At 36.1% G+C, this 17,970-nt stretch overlaps 1 protein-coding gene across 7 annotated transcripts in view; it reads left to right on the top strand.

Moving 5' to 3' along the window:
- LOC110455083 (dynein heavy chain 1, axonemal-like) overlaps positions 1–17,970 on the top strand; it is a 93,328-nt gene that overhangs the window by 52,502 nt on the left and 22,856 nt on the right. For all 7 annotated transcript variants that reach the window (XM_021505022.1, XM_021505020.1, XM_021505021.1 and 4 more), the window contains 24 exons: positions 585–781; positions 1,242–1,377; positions 1,924–2,132; positions 2,679–2,850; positions 3,719–3,910; positions 4,262–4,381; positions 5,063–5,188; positions 6,131–6,280; positions 7,540–7,713; positions 8,232–8,510; positions 9,262–9,393; positions 9,546–9,791; positions 10,354–10,503; positions 11,091–11,251; positions 11,781–12,006; positions 12,586–12,781; positions 13,343–13,494; positions 14,038–14,237; positions 14,601–14,745; positions 15,095–15,253; positions 15,681–15,812; positions 16,094–16,267; positions 16,600–16,779; positions 17,377–17,553. In XM_021505022.1, coding sequence (XP_021360697.1) covers positions 585–781; positions 1,242–1,377; positions 1,924–2,132; positions 2,679–2,850; positions 3,719–3,910; positions 4,262–4,381; positions 5,063–5,188; positions 6,131–6,280; positions 7,540–7,713; positions 8,232–8,510; positions 9,262–9,393; positions 9,546–9,791; positions 10,354–10,503; positions 11,091–11,251; positions 11,781–12,006; positions 12,586–12,781; positions 13,343–13,494; positions 14,038–14,237; positions 14,601–14,745; positions 15,095–15,253; positions 15,681–15,812; positions 16,094–16,267; positions 16,600–16,779; positions 17,377–17,553 — 4,185 coding nt within the window. The remainder of the gene's footprint in view (positions 1–584; positions 782–1,241; positions 1,378–1,923; positions 2,133–2,678; positions 2,851–3,718; positions 3,911–4,261; positions 4,382–5,062; positions 5,189–6,130; positions 6,281–7,539; positions 7,714–8,231; positions 8,511–9,261; positions 9,394–9,545; positions 9,792–10,353; positions 10,504–11,090; positions 11,252–11,780; positions 12,007–12,585; positions 12,782–13,342; positions 13,495–14,037; positions 14,238–14,600; positions 14,746–15,094; positions 15,254–15,680; positions 15,813–16,093; positions 16,268–16,599; positions 16,780–17,376; positions 17,554–17,970) is intronic.

Genomic DNA, 17,970 nt, shown 5'->3' with positions numbered 1-17,970 from the left:
AACAATTGTCTATTACTTATAGAACACAGAATTAACACCTATTAGGACACCTATTCAAAGTGGTTTCCAAACAATACTCTTTATCAGACAATTATTGGCCCTTCACTCCATATCCAAAATCCATATTTGTCCAGTGCTGATTTCGTCCTTCACTTTTAGTTACGATATGTTGTATGTATTGTACTACTAAAGGCTTTCATGATAAATTTGGCCTCAATGTGGAGGGTGAAAGTTGCGAAAATTAAACTGTAGCAAAACTTTTCTGGTATGCTGTAACTTGTACATATTACAAACCCTTTTCATCTGGGTGGGTCAATCACTGTGTCTGTATTCTTCTTTTGAATTATGTATTAACTCATTCACCCCTGAATTGTTATAATGAACTATTCCAACCTTTGAATTGGAAGAGTTCAAATGTGTCTTCAGGTGTGAATGAGTTAATAGTTCCCCGCTTGTACTACTTTAGGGGACTATAAGTTTGCATTCATCTTTCTTTACTTCTTACGTAGAATCTTATATCAATTCTTGTTCTAGCTGATCCTTTGTTTTGATGATAAGACTCAATTTTATCAAATGAATTTCAGATGGTGAAGGTACTAGAGGAGAGTTTGGAGGACTACAATCAGATCACCACTGCCCAGATGAAGCTTGTACTGTTTATGGATGCAGTGAAACACGTCAGCCGAATCAGTCGTATTATCAGACAACCCATGGGTAACGCTCTCCTGCTGGGTATGGGAGGCAGTGGTCGTCAGAGCTTGACAAGGCTGGCCTCACACATGTAAGTAACAATAAGATACAAATACTTTGTAATTTACAGTATTTATCGGCAATAAGCCCATGCCTGGTAATAAGCCCACCCATATCTAATGCTTTTCAGTAAAAAGCCAACAAGATCGTTTGCCCCCTGGGCTTATTAGAGATAAACATGGTATATGCATTTGTCTATAACAAATTGCAGGGGACCAAAGAAATCAGTTTGCTGTTGGCTAAATTTAGCGCTGAATCTTATCTTCTTAGATAATTCATTGTTGAGGTACAAGCATAACTTCATTATGAACAGTAAATAATATTTGTTGAAGGTGTATTACCAAATTTAATGTTAATTAGATCAAAATTTTATGATTTACTGAATGAGGTGCATGCTTATATTTCTGTTTCTTATGACAGATTTGAAGTCAAGTATTTTTATTCAAATTGTCAAAGTTTTGATTTTTGATTTTTTTCTTCTCAAAAAATAGGTCTGACTTTGAATGCGTCCAAATAGAACTTGCCAAAAACTACGGGACTAACGAGTGGAGGGAAGATTTGAGGAAGGTGATGATGAAGGCGGGGTTGGAGAACAAACCTGTTGTCTTCTTGTTCTCTGATACACAGGTAAGTCTACACCAGTCTCTGTCTGTGCTCTGTATCTATACCTCTCATAATTGTTACTTAGACATGGCCGATCACTCACCTTTTACTTGCCTACCTGCTGGGAGAGTTTTCATTGGTGTATGCAGAGGTCACATCTTTATATGACCTTTGAACTCTCCAAAAATACAAGTTCACTTTCCGTACTCAGGATCATCTGATTGCAAAAAACAGTTGTGGAATAATAAATTTTCCACATTATACAAAATATGAATTATTATGTGAATATGAATTCATTGTCAGCAAACACACCTGAAGTGAAGATCACAATAAGTATATTCAAACATTTATCAACTCATTCATCCCTGAAATTTCATAATGAACTATTCCAACATTTGAATTGGAAGAGTTCAAATGTGTGTTCAGGGGTGAATGAGTTAAGAGACCACCCAAGGAAAGGCCAAAACTAGTCTGTTACATTGTAATACAGAATTAATAAAATAACAAAATGTTTTGTGGGGATAATGAAAAAATGATGGTCAACAATCAACTTGTTTATTTGTTACACAGATCAAGAGTGAATCGTTCCTTGAAGATCTGAACAACATCCTGAACGCAGGAGACGTACCAAACATCTACGGCTTTGACGAACAGGACCAGATATACTCGGCCATGAAGCCCATCGTTCAGGATCTACAACTCCAACCAACCAAAACAAACCTGTTTGCCTGCTACACCAAACGTGTACGCAGTAATCTCCACACAGTCATCACAATGAGGTATGTTACCTTATGACAAGAGTTACTTCCCTTGATATAATTCCGTTTTTTTTAATTTTTAAAGACCTGACAATTTTTATTAGTTCCAGGATCCTCTGCCATGAAATGCCTGTGAGCATATGCAATGCTGTCTCATTCGATGTCGTCATTTTCGTCTTTATCTTCATAACCATTAAGTTGTGGAGTCTCTCATATTTGGTCTGTAGATTAAAATGACTTTGTCAAGGCCGCATGGGTCAAACATGTAAAAAAAAACATTAAAAAAATTAAAATTAGAGCAAAATTAAAATTAAAAATTAAAAGCGAATATAGATTTTACTGGCGAGGGACACAAGTTTGAACGGGCGAAGTTTTCTGATATACAGTAGGTAGTAGCTAGTATGAATTCCCTTTTTGTGTTTTCCAATTTTCACCATATGGCCCTATATGACTTAATTGTGTTGATGGGCCATTGAGAGTTTAACAAATGAAATGGTTGATTCATGAAATGTCTGCCCTTTTGTTTAAACCTGGTGATTGAATAATACATTACCTTACTACCTGCAGTCCCTTGGGAGAAGTGTTCCGAGCACGATTGAGGATGTTCCCCGCCCTTGTCAACTGCTGTACCATAGATTGGTTCAGTGAGTGGCCACCAGATGCATTGCGGTCAGTAGCCATGAGATTCTTGACCGACATTCCCGAGTTGGACACAACAGATCAAGTTATGGAAGGTTTGGTAAGCAATTAATGGCTTCATTTCTATCATTGTGCCAGTCTATCGTTGACTGGAGTATTAAATCAAAAGGCTTACAGTACACAACAGTTTCTTGTTTGGATAGCCATACAAGGGTTTTTGTAATGGTGGCAAGTTTTTTGGGTTGCTTTCATTTATCATGTTCCAAGTAGTTGGACAGTTGGTCCATGGTTGTTTGTTTCTAAAATAGGGACAGACCTGCTAATCAGATGCTGTTTTCTGGTAAGCCTTGGCAAAGACTTCCAAGGCCTGCAGTAACATGTGCGGGTCGATCAAGCTCTATCCCTGAGATAGTACATTTACAGATAGACAATTAAACCAGTTTATTCACATAAACGAACAGGCTCCTGGTAATGCATAACCTGGTTTCCCATTATTTCCGAGAATGGTATCTCATAATCTCAGGAAACTCTCATGAGCATTGTATTTCATAAGGAATGTTTTACATCATCTTGTCCATCATAAGTATTCTCTATCAAATATCATCTCATAAGGCTTAATGTTGATAACTATGTTCTAAACCTCATCTCACACTGTGTATGAGTGTATAGTATGAGAGATGAGAACAGTTTGTGTATGAGTGTATACCCAGTAGTATGAGATGAGAATGGTTTCTGTATGAGTGTATAACCAGTAGTATGAGATGAGAAAGGTTTGTGTATGAGTGTATACCCAGTAGTATGAGATGAGAATGTTTTTTGTATAAGTGTACAGTATGAGAGATGAGAACTGTTTGTGTATGAGTGTATACTCAGTAGTATGAGATGAGAACGGTTTGTGTATGAGTGTATACCCAGTCGTATGAAATGAGAACGGTTTGTGTATAAGTGTAATATTTTGTGTTTGACAGGTGATTATGTGTCAGGAGATTCAGATGAGTGTGACGAGTCATTCCGAACGATTTCTGTCCGAGCTCAGTCGTTACAACTATGTCACTCCAACCAGCTATCTTGAGCTGCTCAGCATTTTCTCCAAACTCGTCGTCATGAAAAAGACGGAACTCAGCACTGCACGGAAACGTCTCAAGACAGGTCTCGACAAGGTGGGTTTGGACAATCTTGTTTAGTTGATCGTCAAGTTAAATAAAAATATAAATAGAAGGATATCTATGGACATAGTTAAAGACGCACATATTGAGATGAAATGTCATGTTTATTCCATGTTGTTCATCGATTTTGCAATAGTATTTTTACAAGCAGTTATTTAGATTAAATGAGAATTAACTTGAGATTGGATAGTAATAGGTATCTATTTAGAAGATTGAAAATAAGTATTTCATGAAAAAATCTTCATATTCAGGAGAAATAAAACAGTAAGATAACAAAATGGTTACATTTAAACATGCCAAAGACAGGATTTGTTAAAAAAAGAATCAAAAATTGACCTTTGACAGTTGTTGACCACTGCTGATGAGGTGGACAAACTTTCGTCCGAGTTGGCAACCATGAAACCCCTGCTGGAGGATGCAGTGAAGGAATCCATCCAAACCATGGAACAAATCTCTAAGGACACGGTAAGTGGCTGTGAAGAAGTAACTGTATTTGACCGCAAATAACCCCCCTCTCGCAAATAAGCCCCCTCCCCACTTTGGCAGATGTTCTGGGAACAGGGTGAGTGCCTGCAATTACCAGTAAGCTCCCTCCTTAATTTTGTCTCCCTCTCAAAAAAATTGTATGTTAATTTTTGTCTCCGACGTAAATACTGGGAGATATATAATGAAAGTCTATTATAAATTGAAATATCATATTTCAATTCAAAATTTCCTTGTAACATATTGTATGGCACACATTTTTATTCACAGAAATGGACTCTGTGACTGTAAAACTTCTCAAAAATGTGATTTGGAAGATAATTATGAAAATGTTTTTATAAATTAAAAGATTCACTTAGAATTTGATGTGATAAGCTTTCAATAAGTATTGAAAAGGGAGCAAGTCATCATTCCCATAGAAATTTGATTCAAATTTCAATTTTGGCTTTCAAGAATTCAGATTGGATTAGTCTTCCTGGGAAGAAATCTCTGAAATATCAGTTAAAAAAAAATTGTGTTGACATATCCATATTGTGTTGTCCCAAGACCAGCAGCTTTCTGGGAAAATTCTGATAAAGAAGTTATTCAGACTTTTATTGACCAAGTAATTTCAGTCCCCAAGAATAAGTATCTTACATCAGGAGTTTACTGGATTATTTCCAGGTTGTCGCTAACGAAACGGTGGAGATGGTGTCGAAAGAGGAGGAGCAGGCCACTATCAAGGCCAAGGAGACTCAAGCCATAGCAGACGACGCCCAGCGTGACCTTAACGAGGCCCTGCCTGCTCTCGTAAGTGCTATGAATTTGTGAACAACAAAATTTTAAGTGTTTCTCAAGATCTAAAAAATGGACGCAACACATACACATGCATGTAATGGCACCTTTGAAAATTTGAGAGTTGTGAGAATTCCATTAAAAAGGGCCACAGTTTAACCTCACTTTAACAGATGAAGATTTTATATTTCATTTTGTCATCACCAATCATGAATGGATGTAGATTTGTGTTTGTACTTTTTGGAAGGGGGGGAAGGGGGTTACATTTTATGCATGACACCAGGCATTATGGCTTTCCAATAGAGAACAATAATGAAATAATTGTAAAATACATTTTGTATAGTCATGTGTCACTTTCATATGTAGAATAGATGATACTTCTCTAAACAAATAGGTTAAATCTGTGTGTTGTTATTACTTTAAAGAAAGATATGTACCTGCAGATTGATTGTGTATTATACTAAGGCCCCCACATCAGAGATACAAGTGTTATTACAGTGTCTGTCTGTTCATCTGTCTGTCCACACTTTGGTTTAGATTATCTCAGAATCCTAAACACTCATCTTTTAGAAATTGTGCACAGGGGTTTAAAAAGTTTCTAAGGTCAAGATCATGGTCATTGATACTAAAGTAAACACTGGGGTTGGTGTTTGGGGTACAGTCAGGCACATGTCAGGGTCCTTTCTGTTCTTGTTTATATACAGTTGTGAATAATCAAAAATAAAATATGATATTTAAAACAGAGTAGCAGTTCAACATTACAGGTCCTTCTCCTAGTTGTCATTGTATTTCCAGTAAGCCTATTTAAGTCAGTTTGCTCAAGTGGTGTCTCTTGGGGCTAACAGAACTCAACAAACTAGACCCCCTCCTTGGACCTATTGTTTGTATGTTACTGCCATTCATAACACTGTATTAAGCTTTGACCCCCTAACTGTATTAACCTTTGACTCCCTACAGGAAGCTGCTGTGGCAAGTTTGAAGCAGCTGAACAAGAATGATGTGGTAGAGGTGCGAGCCATGGCCCGGCCACCAGAGGGTGTCAAGATGGTGATGGAGGCCGTGTGTATTATGAAGGCCATTAAACCAAAGAAGGTGCCTGGTGAGAAGGTGAGAACACAACAATGATACAATCACTTATGTTAAATGTCCTTCATGTGTCGCCTGCAACGTCATATATCACTTTGTCAACGGCAGCGGTTGCGTCGTTTGAAACAAGGTTTCCGTGCGATAACTTGAGTTCCCTTGGGCTGATTGAACTCAAACTTGGTACACATATTGCATACCAATATAGCTCAGACAAGTTCGCATTTCAGAAGTTGACATGCTTTTTTGGTTGAGTTATGCCCCTTTTATTGCCAAATAAGGGCATTGTGTAGTAAATGCAAAAACTTTTTTTATTTTGGAATCAATTTCTTTCAAATTTTGTATGATAATGCTAGAAGCAATAATGTTCAACATACATTACGGATTTCATGTCGAGTTTCAACTTTTTGCATTTTGGCAAACCACACTTGACATAGCAACGCGGTTCATCGTTTTTGCCGTTATTTTTGCTTGTTTCCGCGATAACTCAAGCAAAACACCTTTTTTCACTAAAAGCGCTGAGCAGGCCACACATCCACTGCTGTGGAATTCTTGTTTTTCATTTGAATGGAATTTTGCTCACCTTGTCCCAAAAAGCATGATGATGATGTCATAGAGTTACATTCATTCTTCACGAGTAGGTCTGAGACCAAATTCATAGATACATGTGATGCTTTTGAAACACAAAGGGAGATTTGTATTTTAAAGTAGGGAGATTGTACTTTAAATAAGGAGATTTTTTTCGCGACATTACAGTGACACTAGCTTTGGTTAACTTTTCTTTTCTCCCACAACCACTGTAGGAAACCTGCTAGGAGTTTTGAAACTGTTTTGGTTACCCACTAGTGGGAAACATCATGGGTATTAGTTATATCATTGGTCTATCTTTTAATTTTAATTTATCTTCCATTATGACATCATACTCATAGTTAATGGCAATAATTTCCCTGATCAGAAACAGGAATAATGTATTCCAAAGTGAAACACATGATTTCTGGATAAAATACCTGAAGGTTGTTGGAGAAAAGGTCCCCAAACTTGTGATGGTTGATTATTAGGGTTATCTAGCTCTTGTTAATTTTCCAATAGTAAAAGACACTTGATAAACCTAGTGTCTTTCTACAATTTGAAAACTAACTAGCTTAGATAAACGTGATAACCAACCATCACTCGTTGGGGAATTCTTCACCCTCGGATAGAATTTCCATATTCCTCATATTTACTGTATTTAAATGCTTAGAGAATTATTCCATACTTATATATTCTCTTGTTTTTGCATACAGCCTGGGCAGAAAATTGACGACTACTGGGAGGTCGGTAAGGGCATGTTGAGCGACCCAGGAAGGTTTTTGGAGAGTTTGTTTAAGTATGATAAGGACAACATTGGCGACGATACCATCAAGAAGATTCAATCCTACATTGACGATGAAAACTTCACGCCAGCAGCCATTGCTAAGGTAACTCATGTCAAATTTTCATCAGTAAACATTACTTCATTAGAAACTTAATATCTTTTTTATCTTTGAAATTTAGAAAATGATCACTGCAATGAAACGGCAGTGAAATCAGGTTAACGGCATCACAATACAAAGGGACAATCAAACGTCCAAACATTATTTTATTTTTGATAGGTCACCAGCTCTCCCATTTTAGAAAATTTAATTAATTGAAATGGTTTTCTCTGATGATTTTCATAATAATTTCATTCCTATGCCTGCAATGAAACAGGGTAGACTATGATATGTTTATTGCCCATGTCCGTTCGTCCGTCTGCTCAGTCCGTACAGTGACAATCATTCTCATAGCATCTTCATTTGTGGTCAGATTTCCATGAAATTTCATAACAGAAGTTTAGAACTAGTTAGCCTTTTTGCATTTTCAATCCGATGTCAAGATCAGTAGTAATATAAATAGAAAAACCTTTAAAAAGTTATCACAGTCTCTATAGAGCCATCATTTTGTTTACGTGTTGCAGGTGTCAAAAGCATGTACCTCTCTATGTATGTGGACGAGAGCCATGCACAAATACCACTTTGTGGCTAGAGGTGTGGCCCCTAAGCGGGAGAGTCTGAGAATTGCACAGGAGGAACTGGCTCTTACTCAAAAGATCCTGGATGAAGCCAAGGCTAGACTTCACGAAGTCCAGGAAGGTATCAGGACACTACAGGCCAAATATGACGATTGTGTCCGTAAGAAGGAGGAACTAGAGAACAAATGTACAGAATGTGAGGGGCGACTTGGCAGGGCAGATAAGGTAAACAACTCACAAAAGTGCTCTTTTTTTTAATTTACAATGAGTAATTTGTTTTCATTTACATGGAGTAATTTGTTTTTATTTACATCAAGTTATTTGTAAGGAAATGAAGATAATGAATATAGTGAAATTCATTTAGCATTTATTTGTAAGATAATGAATATAGTGAAATTCATTTAGCATTATTTTGTAAGATAATGAATATAGTGAAATTCTTTTAGCATTATTTTGTAAGATAATGAATATAGTGAAATTCATTTAGCATTATTTTGTAAGATAATGAATATAGTGAAATTCATTTAGTATTAATTTGTAAGATAATGAATGTAGTGAAATTAATTTAGCATTATTTTGTAAGATAATGAATATAGTGAAATTCATTTAGCATTATTTTGTAAGATAATGAATATAGTGAAATTCATTTAGCATTAATTTGTAAGATAATGAATATAGTGAAATTCGTTTAGCATTATTTTGTAAGATAATGAATATTTTGAAATTCTTTTAGCGTTTTGTTACTGTGAAACATTTATGAGTACTTATAAGAAAATTTCTTTCCTTATAAATAATAAGAAATATAAGTACTTCTGTTTGTAGTTTTATGTTTACGAAGTATGAAATTGTAATTAGCTTTCAAGTTCGGCCTTTGTATGTTTACTATAACTGTTGATGTAGAGTTTCGATATTTAAAACTTTGGTTTATTGATTGATTGATTGATTGACAGATTACTGATTGATTTTTGTGTTTTAGCTGATCGGAGGACTAGCTGATGAGAAGGAGAGGTGGAAGGAATCGGTCCAGAGGCTGGAGAAAATCATCGATAACTATGTGGGAGATGTTCTCGTGGCCGCTGGTTATGTGGCATATCTCGGACCCTTCTCGGTAAACATTGTCTGTTACTAAAATACTCAAATCTTCATGACTACCAGAGACTTTCTTTGTGACACTTGTTAAATCTAGGAAAATATTCATACAAACTTCTTGACTGAAATAAAAAGGAAATTTTGAAATAAATATTTTTCTACTTTGTACAGGGTGAGTACAGACTAAGCATGGAGAAAAAATGGGTGGAAAAGTTAGACGAGCTAAAAGTGCCAAGGACAGACGATCCTACGATTGTTGCCTGTCTCAGTGATCCCGTGAAAATCCGGAGCTGGCAGATTGCTGGTCTTCCAAAGGATAACTTGTCAGTGGAGAATGGTGTCATTGTTCAGTACGCTCAGCGTTGGCCGCTCTTCATTGACCCCCAGGGCCAGGCCAACCGATGGGTTAAAAACATGGTACGGTTTTATCCATAATACATATTGTTGCTTGATTTGCATTTGTATTTTGAGAAAAAAAGATCTAGCTGTTAAGGATAAATGGTACTTTACACATTACACCCTTGATTTGTGTTAGAGTGATCTCCCCCTAACAACTGTTTCAGTTAGCATTGTCTAATTGTTTAGAATTATCTGGTGATATTTTTGCATGTATTTTTGTGTACTTTTTACTTTTCTCGTCAAATAATTATCCCTGTCAAAATTACAGTTCATCAAAGACGCTTTACAGCTCTTCATCAGGAATTTTTACCAAAATTTGATGTATACCACAATAAGGTAGCATATATCCTTAAGTAGAAATGTACTTGTCTAAATTAAGTAAGCATAGGTTGTTGTTTCGGAGGATTTCCATTTTTTTGCATTTTTCAGTGGTGCAGATTTTAGAAAACTCTTTTTTCTTTTTTCTATGAACTTAAACATAACTAAATGAAAAATTGTATTTAGAAAAAAAAAGAATTTGAAATGAAACACCATGTGATAGTCATAAATATTATTTGAACTGAGGTTGTTGGTATTATAGGAGAAAGATAACACCCTGGATGTTATCAAGCTGTCCGATAAAGACTTCCTGCGTAGCTTGGAGAACGCCATCAGGTTTGGAAAGCCTTGTCTTCTGGAGAACATCAGTACTGAGTTAGACCCTGCTCTGGAACCCATTCTTCTCAAACAGGTCTGTCATAATGAGCATAACTAAATTCATATGTTCCTTATTCAAAAGTGTGTTAAAATTTCTGTTTAGTTTGACCTTTAACTCATTCACCCCTGAAATTTCATAATGAACTATTCCAACCTTTGCATTAATTGGAAGAGTTTAAATGTGTCTTCAGGGGTGAATGAGTTAAATGAAATTATTGCGGAAACATGTTATGGTATATCAGTACCTGGTCCAAATCTGGTGTTAATACAGTAAAACCTTTTTATTCAGCCACTTTTTTTTGCACTGTGATCTTTTGGCATTATAAAGAGGTTTGGCATTATATTGAGGTTGATATAAAGGAATTGTTTAGAAAATGGTAAAGATGATTACAAGGTATGTTGGCAATAAGTGAGAGTAAACGGAATTAGGGGCATTATATTGAGGTTTGACATTGCTTTTGTAATGATTTGTAATTTTATTCACATTTACGAGTACTGTATCGCAGTATTTTTCATGTGGAAGTATAGGCCAATGAGGTTTTTTTTCCCCTGATAATACTGAGTCCATTTTTCTATTGTGTGTTATATGCTGTTTTTGACTAAATGACATTTTTTCTTTAGGTCTTCAAACAACAAGGTAGCATGGTGATCAAACTGGGGGACGCTGTGATTCCCTACCATGACGACTTCAAGTTCTACATCACCACCAAGCTTCCCAACCCTCACTACACCCCCGAGGTGTCGACAAAGGTCACACTGGTCAACTTCACACTGTCGCCAAGGTAACACAATCCTTTGCAGGCCAATGAGATAAAAAAAATGATTTGAGTCAGATAGCCATCTAAAGACAAATTTAGGCCGTCGTGAAAAATCAACGTAATTTGATCAATGAATGCCATGATAAATTGTGGGTTCTGTCAAACTGTTTTAATGTGTTGTTGACCTCTAAAGTGACTTGATGTCTTTTTTGGTATGTTTGACATTGGTATCTCTTTCCATCAATTGTCACAGAGCTGATGTATCATAATTATAAATCCTTGGAATGTTTTTTTTGTCAAAATTTCTTAAATATCGAAGATAAACCTTAAAATGTTGTTGTCTGTGTGACCTTGACCTCTAAGATGACATGGCCTTGATTTGCATTTTACTTTAGTTTTTTTTTTACTTTGAGTCTAAGATAAACATATTAAAACAGCTTTTCCAATAAGTTGTTGGTTGATAATCAGTACTGATATTTAAAATCTTGCTTACCAATAACTGAGCTTGACCTCTAGAAGTACTGAATTTCGACCTTGACCTTTTCGATCACAGCGGCCTTGAGGACCAGATGTTGGGTATTGTGGTAGCTGAAGAGAGACCTGACCTGGAGGAGGCCAAGAACCATTTGATTGTCAGCAACGCTAAGATGAAGCAAGAACTGAAGGAGATTGAGGACAAGATCCTCTTCAAGCTGAGTACGTCCGAGGGAAGCCCTGTCGACGATGTTGACCTTATTGCCACACTGGATGCGTCGAAGATCAAGTCACAGGAAATCAAGGTCTGTCTACTCAATATCACTTACTATGCACTTTTCACGTATATGGTTCAACCAGTTAAAAATGTAAAGATTTCGACAGACACAGATCTGAACCGAGGCTGACCTCAGGCATATTCAGCACGTGTAGATTGAGAGGTCCAAATGTAACTTAATTTCAAAACCTTTTTCCGGTCATGTATTGATACATACAGGTATAGGTATCGGTATGGATTCCTTGTTTTAGCTGGTTCTGTTAAATGTAAGAAAAAGAGTTTTAATACAAAAGGAATGGAAAAAGAAGTTAAAAATAAACGATTTAATAGAATATATATAAAGAAATTATGGTCTGACAATATAGAAACTTGTGAAGGATTAGGTTTTCTTTTATTAACGTGTAAAATAAGTCCTTTTTTTTCTTTTAAAATAATGTCTTGTCAGATGGTAATTTTATTAGAAATTCGTATTAAGCTCGTTATTAATTTATTTTAGCTTTGAAGATATTCTTGTGGATTTTGATAACAAATGATTGTGAACAAAATTTAAAGAAAAGAAATAATATTACAAGTTTGTGACGGTGAGTTGACAACATAACTGTTTTAGGCCAAGGTGATCGTAGCCGAGCAGACAGAGAAGGATATTGACGTGACTAGGAGTCAGTACATCCCCGTCGCCATCAATACACAGATCCTCTTCTTCTGTGTGGCGGATATGGCCAACATCGACCCCATGTACCAGTACTCCCTCGAGTGGTTCATCAACATCTTCCTGGGCGGAATCACACATGCAGAAAGAGCAGGTTTGACAATAATACACAGAACATTTCCTCGTATCCCGCTTTCCAAATAAACACTTTTTTCAGTCTAAATTTAAATTGTTTTAGAATTCCGATACCTTGAAGTTCTTGTTCATTTCAAGTCTTGTTTGGTCATACAACAGTTTGATTCTGTGTAATTGAGAGTGTTTTTATATGGTAATTTGTAAAATACAAAAGTTTGTCAGGCCCAACAGCCTTTGAACGTCAAGATTTTATTGTATTGAGGTATAAGAGTATATTTATTGCAAGGAGTTCCCAGCACAAAGACAAATAAGATTCTGTCAGAAACATATTTCAATTATATTTTTGTCAGTTTTTTTTTATTACTTTACATTATTTCACATATTTGAGATAGTCACAAAAAATCTGACAGTTTTCTGTTTCTTGAAAAAAATAATCTTTTAATCAAAAATAGGCATGTTATGGAATACTGGATTTCAGGGGTTACTTGTTCCTGGAAATGAGCAGCAGATATAAGGGGGAAAACTTCAGGCTCAAAAAGAAGGAACTTAATATTCATGTTTCTGTTGCTTGAACTTTCAGACAACCTTCCCCAGCGAGTACAGAACATCAACGACTACTTCACGTTCAGTCTGTACAGCAATGTGTGTCGATCACTGTTTGAGAAACATAAACTGCTCTTCTCCTTCCTTCTGTGTACCAGGATTAAGATGAACAAAGGACTAATCAACATGGTAGGCTTCACACATTCTCTCATGTAAGGATGGGTGCCTCGGAAACTGTGATTGCTAACACACACGTCATTTCTACTGTAGGCAATCAAGCATGATCTTCAGACCACTCTCTCTCCCAAGAATTTTGGTTCCATCCCCCGCGGTGGCGGAAAAAGAGCGTGATGTCTGATAGGGTTAATTGTTACCTCTCCGATGGCACGGTGGTTTTTCCCGGTGGGCTTTCTTTCACCTCAAAAAAACCCCACATTTGTTTCCTGAACGGCGTCAAAATAAAAGCTCTACAGAGCTTATCATGTGCGCGCACGTTCAATAAAGATTTATTTATCTATTTATAACATCAACCATTGATGTTTTGATGCTATATTTTGGTACAAATATATCATGTACGATAATTTGCACTAAATGGCTAGCCTTTTTGATATAATGTGTTGTATTTCACTCAATTTTCCAAAATATAAAAGCGTTCAGGTGATAACTTAAAATTGATATTATAAATTTTGTTGGATGTGTGACGTTTCATGCTGGATGTTATTTATTCTATAGGATGAGTGGCGTTTCATGTTGGCCGGTGGAATCATCAAACCCAAAGTGATTGACAATCCCGCCCCAGAGTGGATATCTGAACGATCGTGGAGTGACATTCTCACCTCAGGAGTCCTTGAAAACTTCTCTGCATTTGCAGAAGATTTCAAGAACAATGTGGATGGCTTTAAACGCATATTTGACAGTGGTGATCCTCAAAAGTACGAAATGATTCTAAGTTAATTCATTGAAAAATTCATTTGGCTGGTCCCATATTTTGCCAGGTTTTTTATGACCCCTCCATAAAATGGGGGGGGGGGGCATATAGTGATGCCCATGTCCGTACCATCCTGTCCGGTCAAACTTCAAGCTTCAAACACTGAAACTAATTTCACATGGTGACTGACAGACATTTTCTACTTTTCCATAAAAAGGTTTTTTGTAACGTAATTTTTCTGTAACACAAAAATTACATTCATGCCATTTCTGTGTTTTCTTTTCAAGTTTCCTTTTAATTATTGGTAAAGTATATTTGTCTTTTTGACCCATGCCCGATGAAAATAATATGTTTTTTCGTACAACAGGGAAGATTTACCAGGGCAATGGAATGACAAGCTAGACTCCTTCCAGAAGATGATCGTTCTAAAATGTCTGCGACCAGACAAAATTACAAATGCCATGCAGGAATATGTCTCCAATAACGTTGGACAGAGATTTATTGAACCACAGGTACATGCTCAATATAATTGTACATTTCTGGAGGAATATCTCTGTATGGAAATCATTTCCGTACACATATTGTCTTAGATATCTTGCCAAGCACTTTGTTTATGGATGTAGTTTCTGTCTCAATGGTGATAAGAAATCTGTAAATATCAACAAATCGAACTCAGATAGTGCCAGGATAACATCTTTCAAAGAATTTCATTCAATTATCTTGTGATTTGCAAATTGTTTAGCACAAGAAGGATTAATTTGAAGATGTGATGTGAATGTGGTTCCTTGTAAGTGAAGATGTTAAGCTTTCGGTTAAGACGCCAACATCAATCAATATTTATGCTGAAAATTGACATTTCAGACGGCCGACCTTCACCTTGTGTACAAAGATTCGTCCCCGACGACACCTCTGATCTTCGTCCTCTCCACTGGTACAGATCCTGCTGCTGACCTCTACAAGTTTGCTGAAGAGATGAGGTTCACTAAAAAACTCAGTGCTATATCTCTTGGCCAGGGACAGGTACGTAGTACTTACCAATAAGTAATATCGTTTTCAGGGCCAATTATCTTTAGGAATCTTCTTCTGTTTACTTGATTCACATCTACAGAATGAAAAATAATTTGTGTTCCCCTTGTTAAAATGAACCTTTATAAATGTTTGCGATATATATTTAAACTTGCTATTGGCTGCTCACAAATAAATGTGGAAATAAATCTCTGGATATTTTTTTTTATTTCAAGTCGAAGAATTGAAGTAGTGTTAGTGCAATAACAAGCTTTAATTTGTATTAAATACAAAAAGATACAATCATGACTTTATTATCAGGATACCTTCGCTGACAGCTAATTTAACCTGTTGCCATCCATCTTTGTCTGTTATTTTGTGCTGTTATGTTAACTTTGCACAATCTTTGAAATATCTTAACATTGTTTGATTTGGTTGGTAGGGGCCAAGAGCTGAAGCTATGATGAGGAGTGCGATGGAGAGAGGAAAATGGGTGTTCTTCCAGAACTGTCACTTGGCCCCAAGTTGGATGCCAACACTGGAGAGACTTATAGAACAGATTGATCCTGACAAGGTTTGTACAAAATTTCATAAAATGGTTTAATTTTTATATTTATACTGCTAAAATGTACAAATGTAGTTCAGTTTTCCCAATCTTATTGTAAAGGCAGTGTTCAAAATTTAATGAATGTGTGTTAGAAAATTTATTACAGTAAAAATGTTGCTGATCTGCAAATATTTGTTTTTTTTTATGAATAACTACTGGTGTTAAATCTGGAAAGTATTTTCAATATTATCATAATTATCAACTGGCAGTGACCAGTGGTCATAAACATATTGTAATTTGGTTTATAGGTGCACCGAGATTTCCGCCTCTGGCTGACCAGTATGCCGAGCGCCATGTTCCCTGTGTACATCTTACAAAACGGGTCCAAGATGACTGTGGAGCCGCCACGTGGACTGAAGGCTAACCTTCTCAAGTCCTATACAAGCTTCTCCGACGACATGCTTAACGCCTGTGGGGACAAGGTCAGATCATAGTGCTTAGTTAATGATTCATTTTGTGATTTTAATTTATTTGTTTTTACTTATTAAACCTTATTTGTACATTAATGAATTTGATTTTGATTTTATTATCTTCGTGAAGTATTAAATACAATTTCATTAATTATTTTAATCAAATTGAAAATTTTAAAAAAAATCTTGATTCTTTTTTTTAATTTGATTTTTTTTTTTTTTTTTTTTTTTAAAGATGACCTTTTAAAATGGAAAGTTANGATGACCTTTTAACATGGAAAGTTATGAGAAGTACACAAAATTTTACAGGAATTGTTGACGTAAAGTTTTATCTTGCATTTCAGACAGAGACATTCAAGATGTTATTGTTTTCTCTGTGTGTGTATCATGGTGTTGTGATTGAGCGTAGGAAGTTCGGAGCTCTTGGTTTCAACATTCCGTATGAGTTCACTGATGGTGATTTGCGTATCTGTGTGAGCCAGTTGAAGATGTTCTTAATGGAATACTCCGACATCCCCTTCAAGGTAATAGATAACCAATTAAAGCAGACTCTTTGAAATCCTTTGTGTGAAAGACTTCTATATAATACATGTATTGCAATCTTCAAAATAACTCATGGAGATCAATCCAAAATAGCAAAAATACATTTGGAATATTTATTCTTACTTATTTGTACTAAAGATGTTAATAGATTTATAATGTTTTGATGATTTACACAAAGGGTGATTTCAGATTTATAATGTTTTGTTGATTTAAACAAATTATATTTTTAGATAATGATGTACTGTCTACTTATTATCCCTTGATTCTTTTGCTTGTCTAATTAATGTCCTCTGATTGTCTACATTTTGTCTCCTGATTGTCTACATTTTGTCCCCTGATTGTCTTCTTTTTGTCCCCTGATTGTCTACTTTTTGTCCTCTGATTGTCTAATTAATGTCCTCTGATTGTCTACTTTTTGACCCCTGATTGTCTACTTTTTATCCTTTGATTGTCGTATTTTTACCCCTGATTGTCTACATTTTGTCCTCTGATTGTCTACATTTTGTCCCTTAATTGTTTACATTTTGTCCCTTGATTGTCTTATTATTGTTCTGTAATTGATACTTGTCTTCTGACAGGTGCTGGTATACACAGCTGGCCACATCAATTATGGAGGTCGTGTTACAGACGACTGGGACAGGCGCTGTATGATGACCATCCTCAGTGACTTTTACCGACCCGCTGTCCTGGAAGACGGCCACAAATACTCGGAATCAGGAACCTACTATCAAATTGACACATCTAACGACCATAATGTAATTACGTGATACATCTTTAGTGCATGTGTTTAGTCTGACTACGGGCATGACCCCACGACCTCTTGGTGTGGTTTACGTCAGTAGTATGATAGGTCACTCATGCTTTTTACACGGGGTGTATCACAGTTAGCTTATGGACGTTGGAGCGAGAGATTTGAGTGAATGTTGGAACTGTTTGGGAGTTGGGGCTAGCTCGCAAGAGAGAACACATTTTGATACAACTTTTCATACTTTTACTGTTTGTGTCACAAATATAATAATGTTGATTGTCGTGTTTGATACGGTAGTAGATGAAATGTGTTCTCTGTTGAAGCCGTTGTGATTGAGAGTGTTTTCTCACTGTCGTAGTTGATCATGTTGTTGAAGGTCACTGTGATTTATACAATGACCTTGACAACAAACCTGTAATCCTCG

This window comes from Mizuhopecten yessoensis, unplaced genomic scaffold, assembly GCF_002113885.1.
Source record: "Mizuhopecten yessoensis strain PY_sf001 unplaced genomic scaffold, ASM211388v2 scaffold8131, whole genome shotgun sequence".
NCBI lineage: Eukaryota > Metazoa > Mollusca > Bivalvia > Pectinida > Pectinidae > Mizuhopecten > Mizuhopecten yessoensis.
This window is presented reverse-complemented; position numbering and strand designations above follow the sequence as displayed.